The sequence below is a fragment of the Electrona antarctica genome (genome assembly GCF_951216825.1).
Source record: "Electrona antarctica genome assembly, contig: scaffold_253, whole genome shotgun sequence".
NCBI lineage: Eukaryota > Metazoa > Chordata > Actinopteri > Myctophiformes > Myctophidae > Electrona > Electrona antarctica.
In genome coordinates, this window is record NW_027638676.1 from 177,501 (window position 1) to 196,488 (window position 18,988).

At 47.6% G+C, this 18,988-nt stretch overlaps 1 protein-coding gene across 1 annotated transcript in view; it reads right to left on the reverse strand.

Annotated features, from left to right (window-relative positions):
• Positions 1-16,149, reverse strand: part of LOC306917759 (NACHT, LRR and PYD domains-containing protein 3-like) — a 40,107-nt gene extending 23,958 nt beyond the window's left edge. Inside the window, exons 1-8 of the mRNA XM_079530670.1 lie at positions 16,036-16,149; positions 11,559-11,620; positions 8,383-10,198; positions 5,648-5,821; positions 3,725-3,895; positions 1,352-1,525; positions 1,119-1,274; positions 277-320 (exon numbers count right to left, since the gene is read on the reverse strand). Coding sequence (XP_079386796.1) covers positions 277-320; positions 1,119-1,274; positions 1,352-1,525; positions 3,725-3,895; positions 5,648-5,821; positions 8,383-10,166 — 2,503 coding nt within the window. The 5' untranslated portion in view covers positions 10,167-10,198; positions 11,559-11,620; positions 16,036-16,149. The remainder of the gene's footprint in view (positions 1-276; positions 321-1,118; positions 1,275-1,351; positions 1,526-3,724; positions 3,896-5,647; positions 5,822-8,382; positions 10,199-11,558; positions 11,621-16,035) is intronic.
• Between the last annotated feature and the right edge of the window lie 2,839 nt (positions 16,150-18,988).

Below are 18,988 nucleotides of genomic sequence, written 5' to 3' on the forward strand. Positions count from 1 at the left end.
ACGCAGCGCAGCGCAGCGCAGCGCAACGCATCGTAGGCAGTGGAGCCACCCTTCATTGATTAAAAAGTGAACATTCCCTGACGGTGACGGAGACGCAACGCTGACGCGTCCAGTGGAGCCCCGGCGTAACATGGAAATAGTTAATCACCTTTCAGGTGATTTATCTATCAACAAGGACCACTCAGCCATACATTATCCCTCACGTATCATACGTCTGTACTCACATGTTTTAATAATACAGTAATATATTGTATTGTATCATATGTCTGTACTCACATGTTTTAAGAAGTAGAGGTGAATATTCTTCTTCTTGATCCAACCTGTAGGAATGAAAAACACATTATAACACACACACACACACATGTATGAACACATGTACGAACGCGCACACACACACACACACACACACACACACACACACACACACACACACACACACACACACACACACACACACACACACACACACACACACACACACACACACACACACACACACACACACACACACACACACACACACACACACACACACACACACACACACACACACACACACACACACACACAAAGACGCCTGAGACGCGTCTTACTGCACACATCTGCCTGGGTGACAGCAGACTGCTGGGCGAGCGCTGGCGCTTTGGCATGGGAGGTAAGATCTTAATTTTCGGGCCTGTTGAGAACTCTAGTTTTTGCCGGCTGCTGGGCGCGGCTGCACTAATAACTTTGGGGCAGGCCCGTCTAGTTGCTGGCCAATACTGAAGACATCAGGGATCTCCATATATGGGCTTAATATTGATGAAATCACGTGATGTCACCAGGCATGACCATTATATGGGATGTGACTGACTGACGGGAAATGCACAATTTCATAGTTAACTGCAACCAATCCACATGTATTGAACTCTGTTGTGTCCACTGGAAATATATTTTTACATTGTTCAAATTAACATTATTCCATAAAGTTTACTGCAAGAGGGTTTGGTCAATCTAGAGAAGTGACGCCTCATTTTGTAAAAATGAAATACTAATAAAATAAAACAATTGAACGAAATGGGTTTAAGTTGTCTCTCACAAATCATTTCAGCATGGAAGGACTTCACACATCTACTCACTTGAGAGTAGCCAGTCCAACAGAGAGCAGCTGCTCTCCTCCTGAGGCCCCGGGTTGGTTGAAGCTCATGTCGAGCTCTTTCATGTGGGAGAGGTTGGAACGCAGAGCTGAGGCCAGGCAAGAAAAGCCTTCCTCTGAGACCAGACAGTGGGACAAACTGCAGAGAAACAAACATTTTAACTAATTGCTTCTGATATTCACGTAGAGATTCACACAGAGAGACACATTTCTTACCTCAGAATCTCCAGTGTGCAGTTTGGGCTCTTCAGACCAACGGACAGTTGAATTATTCCATGATTCCTTAAGCCATTTGACGATAGATCCAACTCTGTCAGACTAGAGGAGTTGGAACTGATATGTGAGGATAACTCCTTACAGCATTTCTCTGTGAGGTCAGTTTGTCTCAACCTGGGTTGGAAAAAAGGTTAGACAGACAGACATGTGGACAGGTTAAAAATGTAGGCATTATCAGACACTCTTAATCCAGAGTGATTTTGAGTAAGCAAGAACAACACATGGCAATACATCACATACATACAAATAGTCATCAGGAATCACAAGTAAGCTAAGAACCTAACATCCATCAAGATATGTAGAATATCTTTAGAGTGCTATGTCTACATAAAATACTATCTAAGTTACATAAGTTGAGCCTTTGCATACCCCTGCAAGGTCATCAAGTCTAGGGAAAGTGCTACGGCAAGTTAACATTACAATAGTATTTAATACTATGCCCAAAGAAGAAGATAAAAAGAAAAACATCGACAACCAATCTTTTTAGTGAACAACTAGATAAAATGCCCCTCTGGGCACAGGTCTCCACCAGGCCAGGTCATGTTGTGGCCTCCTGGTGGCGCTATAATAGGACAGGTCTCCACCAGGCCAGGTCAGGTTGTGGCCTCCTGGTGGCGCTATAATAGGACAGGTCTCCACCAGGCCAGGTCAGGTTGTGGCCTCCTGGTGGCGCTATAATAGGACAGGTCTCCACCAGGCCAGGTCAGGTTGTGGCCTCCTGGTGGCGCTATAATAGGACAGGTCTCCACCAGGCCAGGTCAGGTTGTGGCCTCCTGGTGGCGCTATAATAGGACAGGTCTCCACCAGGCCAGGTCAGGTTGTGGCCTCCTGGTGGCGCTATAATAGGACAGGTCTCCACCAGGGCAGGTCAGGTTGTGGCCTCCTGGTGGCGCTATAATAGGACAGGTCTCCACCAGGCCAGGTCAGGTTGTGGCCTCCTGGTGGCGCTATAATAGGACAGGTCTCCACCAGGCCAGGTCATGTTGTGGCCTCCTGGTGGCGCTATAATAGGACAGGTCTCCACCAGGCCAGGTCAGGTTGTGGCCTCCTGGTGGCGCTATAATAGGACAGGTCTCCACCAGGCCAGGTCAGGTTGTGGCCTCCTGGTGGCGGTATAATAGGACAGGTCTCCACCAGGCCAGGTCAGGTTGTGGCCTCCTGGTGGCGCTATAATAGGACAGGTCTCCACCAGGCCAGGTCAGGTTGTGGCCTCCTGGTGGCGCTATAATAGGACAGGTCTCCACCAGGCCAGGTCAGGTTGTGGCCTCCTGGTGGCGCTATAATAGGACAGGTCTCCACCAGGGCAGGTCAGGTTGTGGCCTCCTGGTGGCGCTATAATAGGACAGGTCTCCACCAGGCCAGGTCAGGTTGTGGCCTCCTGGTGGCGCTATAATAGGACAGGTCTCCACCAGGCAAGGTCAGGTTGTGGCCTCGTGGTGGCGCTACAATAGGCCAATGTGAAAAGGGTGCAATTTTTTCTTACGCCTTGGATGGCAATTGGATGATTTTAGTCATTTTGTTCCAAAAATGTGTTTTGCAAAAATCCACCTGTTGGTGGTGCTATAACAGGCCAATGTGAAAAGGGTGGCATATATTCCTCAGGCTAGTAGGAAAGTCTGTGAAATATTTCACGTAAATTGCACGCTGCGTTCATGATTTGAGGATTTTTGTTGAAAACGGGCCAATCCTGCAAACTTTGAAAGCTAATGTTGGCCAATTAGGATGGAATATGAAATATCGGACAGATCCGTCTTGAACACATGACTATAGAGATACTGTGTAACGATTTGCAGGATTTTTGGACAGAATCTGGAGGAGTAATATCTAAAAATGTGTTTTTCAAAAGTCGTCCTCCTGGTGGCGCTATAACAGGCCGTTCTGGAACATTTGGGGCAGAGGTTCATCGTTGGCATCCAGGGAGTGTGTGCAAAATTTGGCATCGACCGGGTTAACGGTGCCGGAGATTAGCTGGTAACGGACGGACGGACGGACGGACGGACGGACGTACTCACTCACGCACGCACGCACGCACGCACGCACGCACGCACGCACGCACGCACGCACGCACGCACGCACGCACGCACGCACGCACGCACGCCTTCGGCCTGGTGGAGACAATTAGTGGAATTACTGTGATTTTCTTCTACTAATTAAGGTTACTAAGGTAATGGGGGGGGGGGGGGGGGTTACTTATCCATTAATGAAACAGAAGTTAATCACAGTGACAAGAACAATCATCATCACATTTCTATAGTTATAGAATAATGGAACTCAGCATCACCGCCCACAATCGTCACCATTAACTGATCAAACCTGAGTATCTTCAGTCTGCATTGTTGACTCTCAAGTTCAGGAAGTAGCTTCGCCATCCCTGCGTCGGTCAAGACGTTGTAGCTCAAGTCCAGTTCCTGAAGACTAGAGCTGGAACAGAGAACTGAGGCCAGATGTTCACAGCAGCTCTCTGAGAGGCTACAGCGACTCAGCCTGAATGGAGATAACACACACACACACACACACACACACACACACACACACACACACACACACACACACACACACACACACACACACACACACACACACACACACACACACACACACACACACACACACACACACACACACACACACACACACACACACACACAGTCTTATTTGTATATTACTTATATTTCTCAGTGGGCGTGTCCAAGGCACCTGTCACTCAACTCGCAGCTGGTGTGAAAATGTAAAATGGTGTGAAAATGTAAAATAGCATCTGCAGATGAGAAATACGTCTATATTTAGTTACTATCTATTTATGAATAAACAAACTGATAAGCAAACTGAACTGATGACATGTATTAAAGTGTTAATATTCTATGCTCTGTCGATTAATTTAATTCATACTGTAGGACCACAATGGAAACAAGTCATGTGGACCTTTCTGTGTAATATCATTTTAGCCCGTGTCAATCAATCAATAAATCAATAAATCAGTCAATCAATCAATCAATCAATCAATGTGCATAACATAGATCAAAGGTGCAGAGAGAGAGAGAGAGAGATAAAGAGAACGAGAGAAAACTAGAAAAAGTGCCCTTCTGGGCACAGGTCTCCACCAGGAGGATAGGACTGTGTGAGATGTTTGGCAAAATGTTTAGGATTAATATAAACATGTTTTTGAGGCATTTTGTGCCCTAGTTTTGTTTTGCTTTTAAACTGTGTTTTGTATCAACTGTTTTGTAACCTGTACGGCGACCTTGAGTGCCCTGAAAGGCGCCTTATAAATAAAATGTATTATTATTATTATTAAAAATGTGTTTTGCAAAAATCAACCTGTTGGTGGCGCTATAACAGGTCAATGTGAAAAGGGTGGTATATATTCCTCGGCCTAGTAAGAAAATGTGTGAAAGATTTCACGTAAATTGCATGCTGCGTTCATGATTTGAGGCTTTTGTTCAAAACGGGGAAATCTTGCAAACTCTGAAAGCTAATTATAGCCAATTAGGATGGAATATGAAATATGGGACAGATTCGACTTGAGCACATGACCATAGAGATAGTGTGTAACGATTTGTGAGATTTTTGGACAGAATCTGGAGGAGTAATATCAAAAAATGTGTTTTACAAAAGTCGGCCTCCTGGTGGCGCTATAAAAGGCAGATGCGGAAAATGCAGGTCAACGGTTTGTCCTTGGCCTCTAGGGAGTGTGCATGCAACGTTGCACGCAGATCGGTGCAGTTTTAGGTAAGAAATGTGAAAAGCTGCCTCATGGTGGCGCTATAACAGGCCGTTCTGGAAAATGTGGGGCAGAGGTTCATCGTTGGCATCCAGGGAGTGTGTGTGCAAAGTTTGGCATCGACCGGGTTAACGGTGCCGGAGATTAGCTGGTAACGGACGGACGGAAGGACACACACACGGACGGACGGACACACACACACACGGACGGAGTGCAAAACATACTCTCTCCCCATGCCTTCGGCCTGGTGGAGACAACGAGAGAGAGAGAGAGAGAGAGAGAGAGGGAGAGAGAGATAAAGAGAGAGAGAGAGAGAGAGAGAACGAGAGAAAACGAGAGAGAGAACGAGAGAGAACGAGAGAGAGAGAGAGAGAACGTGATAGGACAGACAGACAGACAGACAGACAGACAGACAGACAGACAGACAGACAGACAGACAGACAGACAGACAGACAGACAGACAGACAGACAGACAGATGATGGATAGATGGATAGATGGATAGATAGATACTGACGTCAGACTCTTCAGTATACAGTGTGGGCTCTTCATTGCATCACAGAGCCTCTTCACTGCATCTTCATCCAGGGGGGTTTCAGACATCTCCAGATCAACCAGATAGGATGGATTAGAGCTGAGAGCTGACACCAGAACCTCACATGCTGCCTCATTGATGACAACGTCACCAAGTCTGTAATTACACATTAACATAGAACATGTGTTAATATTACAAAACAATCAGTTTATACAGCACCACACTGCCAACTAGAAAAAGTGCCCTTCTGGGCACAGGTCTCCACCAGGAGGATAGGACTGTGTGAGATGTTTGGCAAAATGTTTAGGAGTAATATAAACATGTTTGCCTTTGATGGCAAGTGGATGATTTGAGGCATTGTTCCAAAAATGTGTTTTGCAAAAATCAACCTGTTGGTGGCGCTATAACAGGCCAATGTGAAAAGGGTGGGATATATTCCTCAGCCTAGTAAGAAAATGTGTGAAAGATTTCACGTAAATTGCATGCTGCGTTCATGATTTGAGGCTTTTGTTCAAAACGGGGCAATCTTGCAAACTGTGAAAGCCAATTATAGCCAATTAGGATGGAATATGAAATATCGGACAGATCCGACTTGAGCACATGACCATAGAGATACTGTGTAACGATTTGTGAGATTTTTGGACAGAATCTGGAGGAGTAATATCAAAAAATGTGTTTTACAAAAGTCGGCCTCCTGGTGGCGCTATAAAAGGCAGATGCGGAAAATGCAGGTCAAAGGTTTGTCCTTGGCCTCTAGGGAGTGTGCATGCAACATTTCACGCAGATCGGTGCAGTTTTAGGTAAAAAAATAGAAAAGCTGCCTCATGGTGGCGCTATAACAGGCCGTTCTGGAAAATGCGGGGCAGAGGTTCATCGTTGGCATCCAGGGAGTGTGTGTGCAAAGTTTGGCATCGACCGGGTTAACTGTGCCGGAGATTAGCTGGTAACGGACGGACGGAAGGACGGACGGACGGACGGACACACACACGGACGGACGGACGGACACACACACGGACGGAGTGCAAAACATACTCTCTCCCCATGCCTTCGGCCTGGTGGAGACAATAACAACACTGTAATATACACTACAATTACTATAAATATTACTACTACTACTATGGAGGCATGGGTAATGAAATTATCACAATAATACATCTAATAAAGGTAAATGTTTAACTTAATTTGTGATGACACACACACACACACACACACACACACACACACACACACACACAGTTTTCAAAATGTATAAAACATTTCGAAAATAGCAGATCTACAAGCTCACAATGCGTCGCATTAGGACGCGCTGTGAGCTCCTAGATCAACGTGAGCTACAGTATGTAGAACAACGCGTCACATTGCGAGCTTGTAGATCGGCTATTGTCAAAAAGACTAAATATATATAGAGTGGTAGGGATAGAGTATAAGTGGTTAATTTATGTTTAGTAATACAAATCTAAAACATAACTAGTAACTAAAGTGTTCAAATAATTGTAGTGGATTTTCTTCTCAGAATGTAGTTTTACTCAAAGGTACATAAGTGTTGGCATCAAGTACTCATTATGCAGACTATTCCGTTTTATGTCTAAAATGTATTACAAATATTTTGAAAATAGCTGATCTACAAGCTCACAAACGTGTTGCGATGCGACACTTGTAGATCGCCTATATTTTCCAAATAGACAAAGTTTAAATAGGGCTGAAGTGGTTAACCCATTCTGGGCGGGAACCCCTTTTGGTGTTAGCATAATGATATGCTTTAGCTATTGAAAAATAGCAGATCTAAGCTTGTAGGTCTGCTATTTTTGAAGAACGACTTTTTCAGAAAACTGTCAGGATTTAAAAGACATTTTTGGAATCTGATCTCAGGTCAAAATGGGTTTATGTATGTTTTGTAATAATAATCAAAATCTCCAAATTAACAAGTAAATAAAGTTTTCAATAAATTGTAGTGGAGTACAATCAGTACAGTCAGCCAGCTGGCTGGCTGGCTGGCTGGCTGGCTGGCTGACTGACTGACTGACTGACTGACTGACTGACTGACTGACTGACTGACTGACTGACTGACTGACTGACTGACTGACTGACTGACTGACTGACTGACTGACTGACTGACTGACTGACTGACTGACTGACTGACTGACTGACTGACTGACTGACTGACTGACTGACTGACTGACTGACTGACTGACTGACTGACTGACTGACTGACTGACTGACTGACTGACTGACTGACTGACTGACTGACTGACTGACTGACTGACTGACTGACTGACTGACTGACTGACTGACTGACTGACTGACTGACTGACTGACTGACTGACTGACTGACTGACTGACTGACTGACTGACTGACTGACTGACTGACTGACTGACTGACTGACTGACTGACTGACTGACTGACTGACTGACTGACTGACTGACTGACTGACTGACTGACTGACTGACTGACTGACTGACTGACTGACTGACTGACTGACTGACTGACTGACTGACTGACTGACTGACTGACTGACTGACTGACTGACTGACTGACTGACTGACTGACTGACTGACTGACTGACTGACTGCAGCTTTAGTATGATGATGATCAGGATCAGGAAGACTAGCGACCGCAGTAGCGGAAGCTAATGGGGATCCGAATAAAGAATAAAGAATAAAGAATAAAGCTTTAGTATGATTTCCTTCATGTTGTTCAAATCCCCATGAATACTAACCGAGCCTTTCTGCAGTTCCTCACAGCTGGCAGCAGTCTCGCTTTCCCGCTATATGATGTGTTGTATTTGTCCAGGTCAAACTCATCCAGAACCTCCTCTGACATCAGCAGCATGTGAGCCAGAGCTGAACATTGGGTTTCAGACAGTTGTGTCTTAGATCTGTCCCCTGACTCCAGGAACTGTTGGATCTCCTGATGAACTGAGTCGTCCTTCATCTCCATCAGACAGTGGAAGATGTTGATACATCTGTCAGGGGAGGCATCATCCTCCTCAATGCTCATCTTCTTCAGGTTGTTGATGACTCTCTGGATCTCCTCTGGACTGTTCTCTGTCTGACCCAGCAGGCCTCCTAACAGACTCTGGCTGGACTGCAGTGAGAGGCCATGAAGGAAGCGGATGAAGAGGTCCAGGTGGCCGTTCTTACTCTTCACGGCTTTAAGGATGGCTTTCTTCAGGAAGTCACCCAGGGGCATGTGACTGAAGTCTTCTCCCAGGAATGTCTTCAGCACCTCTGTGTTCCTCTCAGTGAAACAGTGCATCAGGTAAACTGCAGCCAGGAACTCCTGAATGCTCAGATGAACAAAGCTGTAGACCTTCCTCTCGAAGATCACACTTTCTCTTTTGAAGATCTGTGTGCACACTCCCGAGTACAGCACGGCGTCGTTCACATCAAGACCACACTCTTCCAGGTCTTCTTGGTAGAACATGACGCTGCCTTTCTTCAGATGCTGAAACGCCAGCATGCCCAGGTTCAGAAGACCCTCCCAGTCGGTCGCCATGAGCTGCTGTTGACTCAGCTCACCTTTCTCACCATACTTAAGGTTCTTCCTACATATCTGGACCAAAATGAAGTGGGCGAACATCTCAGTGGGGGTCGTGGGCAGCTGTCCTGTCCCGTCGCTCTTCAACAGGACCTCCAGAACCGTGGCAGCGATCCAGCAGACGAGTGGGATGTGACACAGGATGTGGAAGCTCTTTGTTTTGTTGACGTGTGAGATGATCCTGCTGGCCAGCTCCTCGTCATCACTGAACCTCTTCCTGAAGAACTCCTCCTTCTGGGGGTCTGTGAACCCTCGTACTTCTGTCACCCTGTCAATGCATTGAGGAGGGATCCGATAGGCTGCCGCGGGTCTGGTGGTTATCCAGAGGAGAGCCGAGGGGAGCAGATTCCCCTTGATGAGGTTCGTCAGCAGCACGCCCACCGATGATGTCACCGTGACATCAGAGACGATGTCATTGTTGTCGAAGACGTCAGAATCAATGTCAATATTCTCGAATTTCAGCGGAAACCTGCTTTCATCGAGACCATCGAAGATGAAGACAGTCTTACAGGCAGCGAGCTGCTCTGCTGTGACCTTCTTTAACGTTGGATGGAAGTCATGGATCAGTGAGAGAAGACTGTGCCGCATCTCTCGGACCAGGTTCAGCTCCCGGAACGACATCAGAATCACGAGATCGATGTGCTGATTGGCCACGCCCCCCGCCCAGTCCAGAGTGAACTTGTACACGGAGTAGGTTTTCCCAATGCCGGCGATGCCCTTCGTCAGAACTCTTTGGATGTCTGTCTCACCGGCTGCCAAGCGCTTGAAGACTTCAGTGCACTTCATCTGGTCAAAGAGGCTCTTCTCCATCTTGGACGCTTTCTCAAGCTGCCACACCTCATGTTGCAGATTAACCCCTTCACTGTCTCCCTTTAAGAGGTAGAGTGTTGTGTAGTTCCTGTTGAAGGAGGTTCCAGGTACTGGTCCGGTGATGTCATCTCGCTGACCTTCGATCCTCTTCATCACACCGATCACATATGGGTCTCTGACATGTTCTGGAACACAACCGTTCAATGTTATTAAACCATGTTCTGGAACACAGCCGTTCAATGTTATTAAACTAAACAATGTACGATGCGTCACAAATGGGAAGAAGGCAATGGCAACCCATGATGTTTTCATTTATGCATTTGCTTGGAAAGCGCAAAGTTGCCAAGCTGGCTGAGTGGCCCTGTTTGGTTTTGTGTATTTGCGTATGAAAGCGAGCATGGCAAGGCGCAGGAACAGTATACTGTACTGTGCTGTACTGTAAGTCTGTGTACTGTACTGTTCTCTGTACTGTTATTATTGTTTTTATTATTATTATTATTACATGGATTAATATTGTGATGTGAGCTTTCTTTCTGGACTGTACTGTACTCATGTGTACTGTACTGTTATCTGTACTGTTGATATTATTGTTGTTATTAGTGTAGTGTTCTTATTTTTTATTATTATTATTATTGAAAGAGAGCATGGCAAGGCGCAGGAACAGTATGTGTGTGTGTGTGTGTGTGTGTGTGTGTGTGTGTGTGTGTGTGTGTGTGTGTGTGTGTGTGTGTGTGTGTGTGTGTGTGTGTGTGTGTGTGTGTGTGTGTGTGTGTGTGTGTGTGTGTGTGTGTGTGTGTGTGTGTGTGTGTGTGCGCGAGTGTGTGTGTGTGTGTGTACTGTGTAACTTCCGGTAGTGTTTCCGGCAGTGTGAAAGGTAACACGAAAAACACGTGGGTCACGTGGTGGGGTTTTGAGCCATTTGGAAGGGGTGATGTAGTGTTGCCAGGTCCACGTATTGTAAGCGAGTGGTAGTGTGTGTAAGTATAGGCTGTAGGCTGTAGGAAGTCAGGGTTTGCGGCCTTGTTTACATAGACGTGGCAACAATGGTGGCGGCGCAGCCAATGAAAAGAGGGGAATCACGGGATGCAGTGTTGCCAGGTCCGCGAATTGTAAGCGAGTTGTAAGTACCGTGTTGAATGGCATTTTTTCTGGGCTTGTTTTCATAGACCTGGCAACATGTGAGTGTGTGCGTGCGGAGGTGTGGGTGCTTGGGGAGATATTGTTTGTTGTGAAGAGATACAATGCCGGCGTGGGTGTGGAAGGGAGGCAACGTTGGTGTCAGTGCAATGAGTAATGTTCCGCGGGTGGTGTTGAGGGTCGGCGTTCGGCGCGATATGAGGAGATAGCGGCCGAATGACGCGGAGGGTAAGTGTGTGACGTCACTGCCGTGTGAGTGTAGTGTGTTGCAGTGTGTCAGTGACGTGTCAGTGATGTATGCAGTGTGTGACTTTGGGTCCCTTTTCCTGGGTTGGATACAACTTCTCACTTGTATATATAGATATTATTTACATCATGTCATAAATTTATGAATATCTCAGGCTTTACTTGGTAGAATGCTGGAGGGACGGTCACACACTGAACCCCTGGATGGACCCTCAGTCCCCTCTCTGTGGAGACACACACACACACACACACACACACACACACACACACACACACACACACACACACACACACACACACACACACACACACACACACACACACACACACACACACACACACACACACACACACACACACACACACACACGACGCTAGTAACTAGTGATGGATGGTAACAGACTAGTTGAGTACTAGTAGGTGAAATATTAGTAGCTTTGTGTCTTTGTAGTTGAAGTTGAAACCATCTCAACTCAACTCGTTTAAATGCTTCTAAAGAGAGGTCAGACTTTCTAGGCACTCTAGGACCTTTTTCCTGAAAAATTCCCCGGCATGAAAAGTGTTAAGTGTAGCTCTGTTTCCACCACAGTCTGTGTGCAGTGGGTGCAGTCTGTCTTGTCATGGGAGCGTGCAGTGGGTGCAGTCTGTCTTGTCATGGGAGTGTGCAGTGGGTGCAGTCTGTCTTGTCTTGGGAGCGTGCAGTGGGTGCAGTCTGTCTTGTCATGGGAGCGTGCAGTGGGTGCAGTCTGTCTTGTCATGGGAGTGTGCAGTGGGTGCAGTCTGTCTTGTCATGGGAGCGTGCAGTGGGTGCAGTCTGTCTTGTCATGGGAGCGTGCAGTGGGTGCAGTCTGTCTTGTCATGGCAGCGTGCAGTGGGTGCAGTCTGTCTTGTCTTGGGAGCGTGCAGTGGGTGCAGTCTGTCTTGTCATGGGAGCGTGCAGTGGGTGCACAGTCTGTCTTGTCATGGGAGCGTGCAGTGGGTGCAGTCTGTCTTGTCATGGGAGCGTGCAGTGGGTGCAGTCTGTCTTGTCATGGGAGCGTGCAGTGGGTGCAGTCTGTCTTGTCATGGGAGCGTGCAGTGGGTGCACAGTCTGTCTTGTCTTGGGAGCGTGCAGTGGGTGCAGTCTGTCTTGTCATGGGAGCGTGCAGTGGGTGCAGTCTGTCTTGTCATGGGAGCGTGCAGTGGGTGCAGTCTGTCTTGTCATGGGAGCGTGCAGTGGGTGCAGTCTGTCTTGTCATGGGAGCGTGCAGTGGGTGCAGTCTGTCTTGTCATGGGAGCGTGCAGTGGGTGCAGTCTGTCTTGTCATGGGAGCGTGCAGTGGGTGCAGTCTGTCTTGTCATGGGAGCGTGCAGTGGGTGCAGTCTGTCTTGTCATGGGAGCGTGCAGTGGGTGCAGTCTGTCTTGTCATGGGAGCGTGCAGTGGGTGCAGTCTGTCTTGTCATGGGAGCGTGCAGTGGGTGCAGTCTGTCTTGTCATGGGAGCGTGCAGTGGGTGCAGTCTGTCTTGTCATGGGAGCGTGCAGTGGGTGCAGTCTGTCTTGTCATGGGAGCGTGCAGTGGGTGCAGTCTGTCTTGTCATGGGAGCGTGCAGTGGGTTCAGTCTGTCTTGTCATGGGAGCGTGCAGTGGGTGCAGTCTGTCTTGTCATGGGAGCGTGCAGTGGGTGCAGTCTGTCTTGTCATGGGAGCGTGCAGTGGGTGCAGTCTGTCTTGTCATGGGAGCGTGCAGTGGGTGCAGTCTGTCTTGTCATGGGAGCGTGCAGTGGGTGCAGTCTGTCTTGTCATGGGAGCGTGCAGTGGGTGCAGTCTGTCTTGTCATGGGAGCGTGCAGTGGGTGCAGTCTGTCTTGTCATGGGAGCGTGCAGTGGGTGCAGTCTGTCTTGTCATGGGAGCGTGCAGTGGGTGCAGTCTGTCTTGTCATGGGAGCGTGCAGTGGGTGCAGTCTATCTTGTCATGGGAGCGTGCAGTGGGTGCAGTCTGTCTTGTCATGGGAGCGTGCAGTGGGTTGCAGTCTGTCTTGTCATGGGAGCGTGCAGTGGGTGCAGTCTGTCTTGTCATGGGAGCGTGCAGTGGGTGCAGTCTGTCTTGTCATGGGAGCGTGCAGTGGGTGCAGTCTGTCTTGTCATGGGAGCGTGCAGTGGGTGCAGTCTGTCTTGTCATGGGAGCGTGCAGTGGGTGCAGTCTGTCTTGTCATGGGAGCGTGCAGTGGGTGCAGTCTGTCTTGTCATGGGAGCGTGCAGTGGGTGCAGTCTGTCTTGTCATGGGAGCGTGCAGTGGGTGCAGTCTGTCTTGTCATGGGAGCGTGCAGTGGGTGCAGTCTGTCTTGTCATGGGAGCGTGCAGTGGGTGCAGTCTGTCTTGTCATGGGAGCGTGCAGTGGGTGCAGTCTGTCTTGTCATGGGAGCGTGCAGTGGGTGCAGTCTGTCTTGTCATGGGAGCGTGCAGTGGGTGCAGTCTGTCTTGTCATGGGAGCGTGCAGTGGGTGCAGTCTGTCTTGTCATGGGAGCGTGCAGTGGGTGCAGTCTGTCTTGTCATGGGAGCGTGCAGTGGGTGCAGTCTGTCTTGTCATGGGAGCGTGCAGTGGGTGCACAGTCTGTCTTGTCATGGGAGCGTGCAGTGGGTGCAGTCTGTCTTGTCTTGGGAGCGTGCAGTGGGTGCAGTCTGTCTTGTCATGGGAGCGTGCAGTGGGTGCAGTCTGTCTTGTCATGGGAGCGTGCAGTGGGTGCAGTCTGTCTTGTCATGGGAGCGTGCAGTGGGTGCAGTCTGTCTTGTCATGGGAGCGTGCAGTGGGTGCAGTCTGTCTTGTCTTGGGAGCGTGCAGTGGGTGCAGTCTGTCTTGTCATGGGAGCGTGCAGTGGGTGCAGTCTGTCTTGTCATGGGAGAGTGCAGTGGGTGCAGTCTGTCTTGTCATGGGAGCGTGCAGTGGGTGCAGTCTGTCTTGTCATGGGAGAGTGCAGTGGGTGCAGTCTGTCTTGTCATGGGAGCGTGCAGTGGGTGCAGTCTGTCTTGTCTTGGGAGCGTGCAGTGGGTGCAGTCTGTCTTGTCTTGGGAGCGTGCAGTGGGTGCAGTCTGTTTTGTCATGGGAGCGTGCAGTGGGTGCAGTCTGTCTTGTCTTGGGAGCGTGCAGTGGGTGCAGTCTGTCTTGCCATGGGAGAGTGCAGTGGGTGCAGTCTGTCTTGTCATGGGAGCGTGCAGTGGGTGCAGTCTGTCTTGTCATGGGAGCGTGCAGTGGGTGCAGTCTGTCTTGTCATGGGAGCGTGCAGTGGGTGCAGTCTGTCTTGTCATGGGAGCGTGCAGTGGGTGCAGTCTGTCTTGTCATGGGAGCGTGCAGTGGGTGCAGTCTGTCTTGTCATGGGAGCGTGCAGTGGGTGCAGTCTGTCTTGTCATGGGAGCGTGCAGTGGGTGCAGTCTGTCTTGTCATGGGAGCGTGCAGTGGGTGCAGTCTGTCTTGTCATGGGAGCGTGCAGTGGGTGCAGTCTGTCTTGTCATGGGAGCGTGCAGTGGGTGCAGTCTGTCTTGTCATGGGAGCGTGCAGTGGGTGCAGTCTGTCTTGTCATGGGAGAGTGCAGTGGGTGCAGTCTGTCTTGTCATGGGAGCGTGCAGTGGGTGCAGTCTGTCTTGTCATGGGAGCGTGCAGTGGGTGCACAGTCTGTCTTGTCATGGGAGCGTGCAGTGGGTGCAGTCTGTCTTGTCATGGGAGCGTGCAGTGGGTGCAGTCTGTCTTGTCATGGGAGCGTGCAGTGGGTGCAGTCTGTCTTGTCATGGGAGCGTGCAGTGGGTGCAGTCTGTCTTGTCATGGGAGCGTGCAGTGGGTGCAGTCTGTCTTGTCATAGGAGCGTGCAGTGGGTGCAGTCTGTCTTGTCATAGGAGCGTGCAGTGGGTGCAGTCTGTCTTGTCATGGGAGCGTGCAGTGGGTGCAGTCTGTCTTGTCATGGGAGAGTGCAGTGGGTGCAGTCTGTCTTGTCATGGGAGCGTGCAGTGGGTGCAGTCTGTCTTGTCATGGGAGCGTGCAGTGGGTGCACAGTCTGTCTTGTCATGGGAGCCTGCAGTGGGTGCAGTCTGTCTTGTCATGGGAGCCTGCAGTGGGTGCAGTCTGTCTTGTCATGGGAGCGTGCAGTGGGTGCAGTCTGTCTTGTCATGGGAGCGTGCAGTGGGTGCAGTCTGTCTTGTCTTGGGAGCGTGCAGTGGGTGCAGTCTGTCTTGTCATGGGAGCGTGCAGTGGGTGCAGTCTGTCTTGTCATGGGAGCGTGCAGTGGGTGCAGTCTGTCTTGTCATAGGAGCGTGCAGTGGGTGCAGTCTGTCTTGCCATGGGAGCGTGCAGTGGGTGCAGTCTGTCTTGCCATGGGAGCGTGCAGTGGGTGCAGTCTGTCTTGCCATGGGAGCGGGGTCTGTCTGTGTCAGCCTTTCTCTATCGCAAGGCTGTGTTCACAGAGTCTGTACCTGGTCAAGGCTGTGTTCACAGAGTCTGTACCTGGTCAAGGACTGTCTTAGTTGTGGGTCAGTCACAGTGCTCAGGAATTCTGCCAGTGTGTATTCTCTGTTTAGCTTTTTTTCTGTCAACACCGTTATAACAATTCTGACTCCGACCTTTGATTGAAACCTTTATTCATTCTCGAAAAGATTAGAGTTTAAAATGATCTTACTTTGAGCGTGAAGGTCCAGGTTCATCACTGACGTCTGAAGAGAGTCCGGTAGAAGTGAGAGAGTAGATGCCACTCGTTGTGCTGCTTGGAGCCTCTGGTCTCTGACTCTGGTTGTCATCCCTGTTATGATTGTTTATGTCACCCCTGTTATCATCACAATAACAACACTGTTTCTGTCTCCTCTGTTATCACAATAACAACACTGTTTCTGTCTCCTCTGTTACCATCACAATAACAACACTGTTTCTGTCTCCTCTGTTATCATCACAATAACAACACTGTTTCTGTCTCCTCTGTTATCACCACAATAACAACACTGTTTCTGTCTCCTCTGTTATCATCACAATAACAACACTGTTTCTGTCTCCTCTGTTACCATCACAATAACAACACTGTTTCTGTCTCCTCTGTTATCATCACAATAACAACACTGTTTCTGTCTCCTCTGTTATCATCACAATAACAACACTGTTTCTGTCTCCTCTGTTACCATCACAATAACAACACTGTTTCTGTCTCCTCTGTTATCACCACAATAACAACACTGTTTCTGTCTCCTCTGTTATCATCACAATAACAACACTGTTTCTGTCTCCTCTGTTATCACAATAACAACACTGTTTCTGTCTCCTCTGTTATCATCACAATAACAACACTGTTTCTGTCTCCTCTGTTACCACCACAATAACAACACTGTTTCTGTCTCCTCTGTTATCATCACAATAACAACACTGTTTCTGTCTCCTCTGTTATCACCACAATAACAACACTGTTTCTGTCTCCTCTGTTACCACTACAATAACAACACTGTTTCTGTCTCCTCTGTTACCACCACAATAACAACACTGTTTCTGTCTCCTCTGTTACCATCACAATAACAACACTGTTTCTGTCTCCTCTGTTACCACCACAATAACAACACTGTTTCTGTCTCCTCTGTTACCACCACAATAACAACACTGTTTCTGTCTCCTCTGTTACCATCACAATAACAACACTGTTTCTGTCTCCTCTGTTATCATCACAATAACAACACTGTTTCTGTCTCCTCTGTTACCATCACAATAACAACACTGTTTCTGTCTCCTCTGTTATCATCACAATAACAACACTGTTTCTGTCTCCTCTGTTATCATCACAATAACAACACTGTTTCTGTCTCCTCTGTTACCATCACAATAACAACACTGTTTCTGTCTCCTCTGTTATCACCACAATAACAACACTGTTTCTGTCTCCTCTGTTATCATCACAATAACAACACTGTTTCTGTCTCCTCTGTTATCACAATAACAACACTGTTTCTGTCTCCTCTGTTATCATCACAATAACAACACTGTTTCTGTCTCCTCTGTTACCACCACAATAACAACACTGTTTCTGTCTCCTCTGTTACCACCACAATAACAACACTGTTTCTGTCTCCTCTGTTACCACCACAATAACAACACTGTTTCTGTCTCCTCTGTTACCATCACAATAACAACACTGTTTCTGTCTCCTCTGTTATCATCACAATAACAACACTGTTTCTGTCTCCTCTGTTACCATCACAATAACAACACTGTTTCTGTCTCCTCTGTTATCATCACAATAACAACACTGTTTCTGTCTCCTCTGTTATCATCACAATAACAACACTGTTTCTGTCTCCTCTGTTACCATCACAATAACAACACTGTTTCTGTCTCCTCTGTTATCACCACAATAACAACACTGTTTCTGTCTCCTCTGTTATCATCACAATAACAACACTGTTTCTGTCTCCTCTGTTATCACAATAACAACACTGTTTCTGTCTCCTCTGTTATCATCACAATAACAACACTGTTTCTGTCTCCTCTGTTACCACCACAATAACAACACTGTTTCTGTCTCCTCTGTTATCATCACAATAACAACACTGTTTCTGTCTCCTCTGTTATCACCACAATAACAACACTGTTTCTGTCTCCTCTGTTACCACTACAATAACAACACTGTTTCTGTCTCCTCTGTTACCACCACAATAACAACACTGTTTCTGTCTCCTCTGTTACCATCACAATAACAACACTGTTTCTGTCTCCTCTGTTACCACCACAATAACAACACTGTTTCTGTCTCCTCTGTTACCACCACAATAACAACACTGTTTCTGTCTCCTCTGTTACCATCACAATAACAACACTGTTTCTGTCTCCTCTGTTATCATCACAATAACAACACTGTTTCTGTCTCCTCTGTTACCATCACAATAACAACACTGTTTCTGTCTCCTCTGTTACCATCACAATAACAACACTGTTTCTGTCTCCTCTGTTATCATCACAATAACAACACTGTTTCTGTCTCCTCTGTTACCACCACAATAACAACACTGTTTCTGTCTCCTCTGTTACCACCACAATAACAACACTGTTTCTGTCTCCTCTGTTATCACAATAACAACACTGTTTCTGTCTCCTCTGTTACCATCACAATAACAACACTGTTTCTGTCTCCTCTGTTATCATCACAATAACAACACTGTTTCTGTCTCCTCTGTTACCACCACAATAACAACACTGTTTCTGTCTCCTCTGTTATCATCACAATAACAACACTGTTTCTGTCTCCTCTGTTACCATCACAATAACAACACTGTTTCTGTCTCCTCTGTTATCATCACAATAACAACACTGTTTCTGTCTCCTCTGTTACCATCACAATAACAACACTGTTTCTGTCTCCTCTGTTATCATCACAATAACAACACTGTTTCTGTCTCCTCTGTTACCACCACAATAACAACACTGTTTCTGTCTCCTCTGTTACCATCACAATAACAACACTGTTTCTGTCTCCTCTGTTACCATCACAATAACAACACTGTTTCTGTCTCCTCTGTTATCATCACAATAACAACACTGTTTCTGTCTCCTCTGTTACCATCACAATAACAACACTGTTTCTGTCTCCTCTGTTATCATCA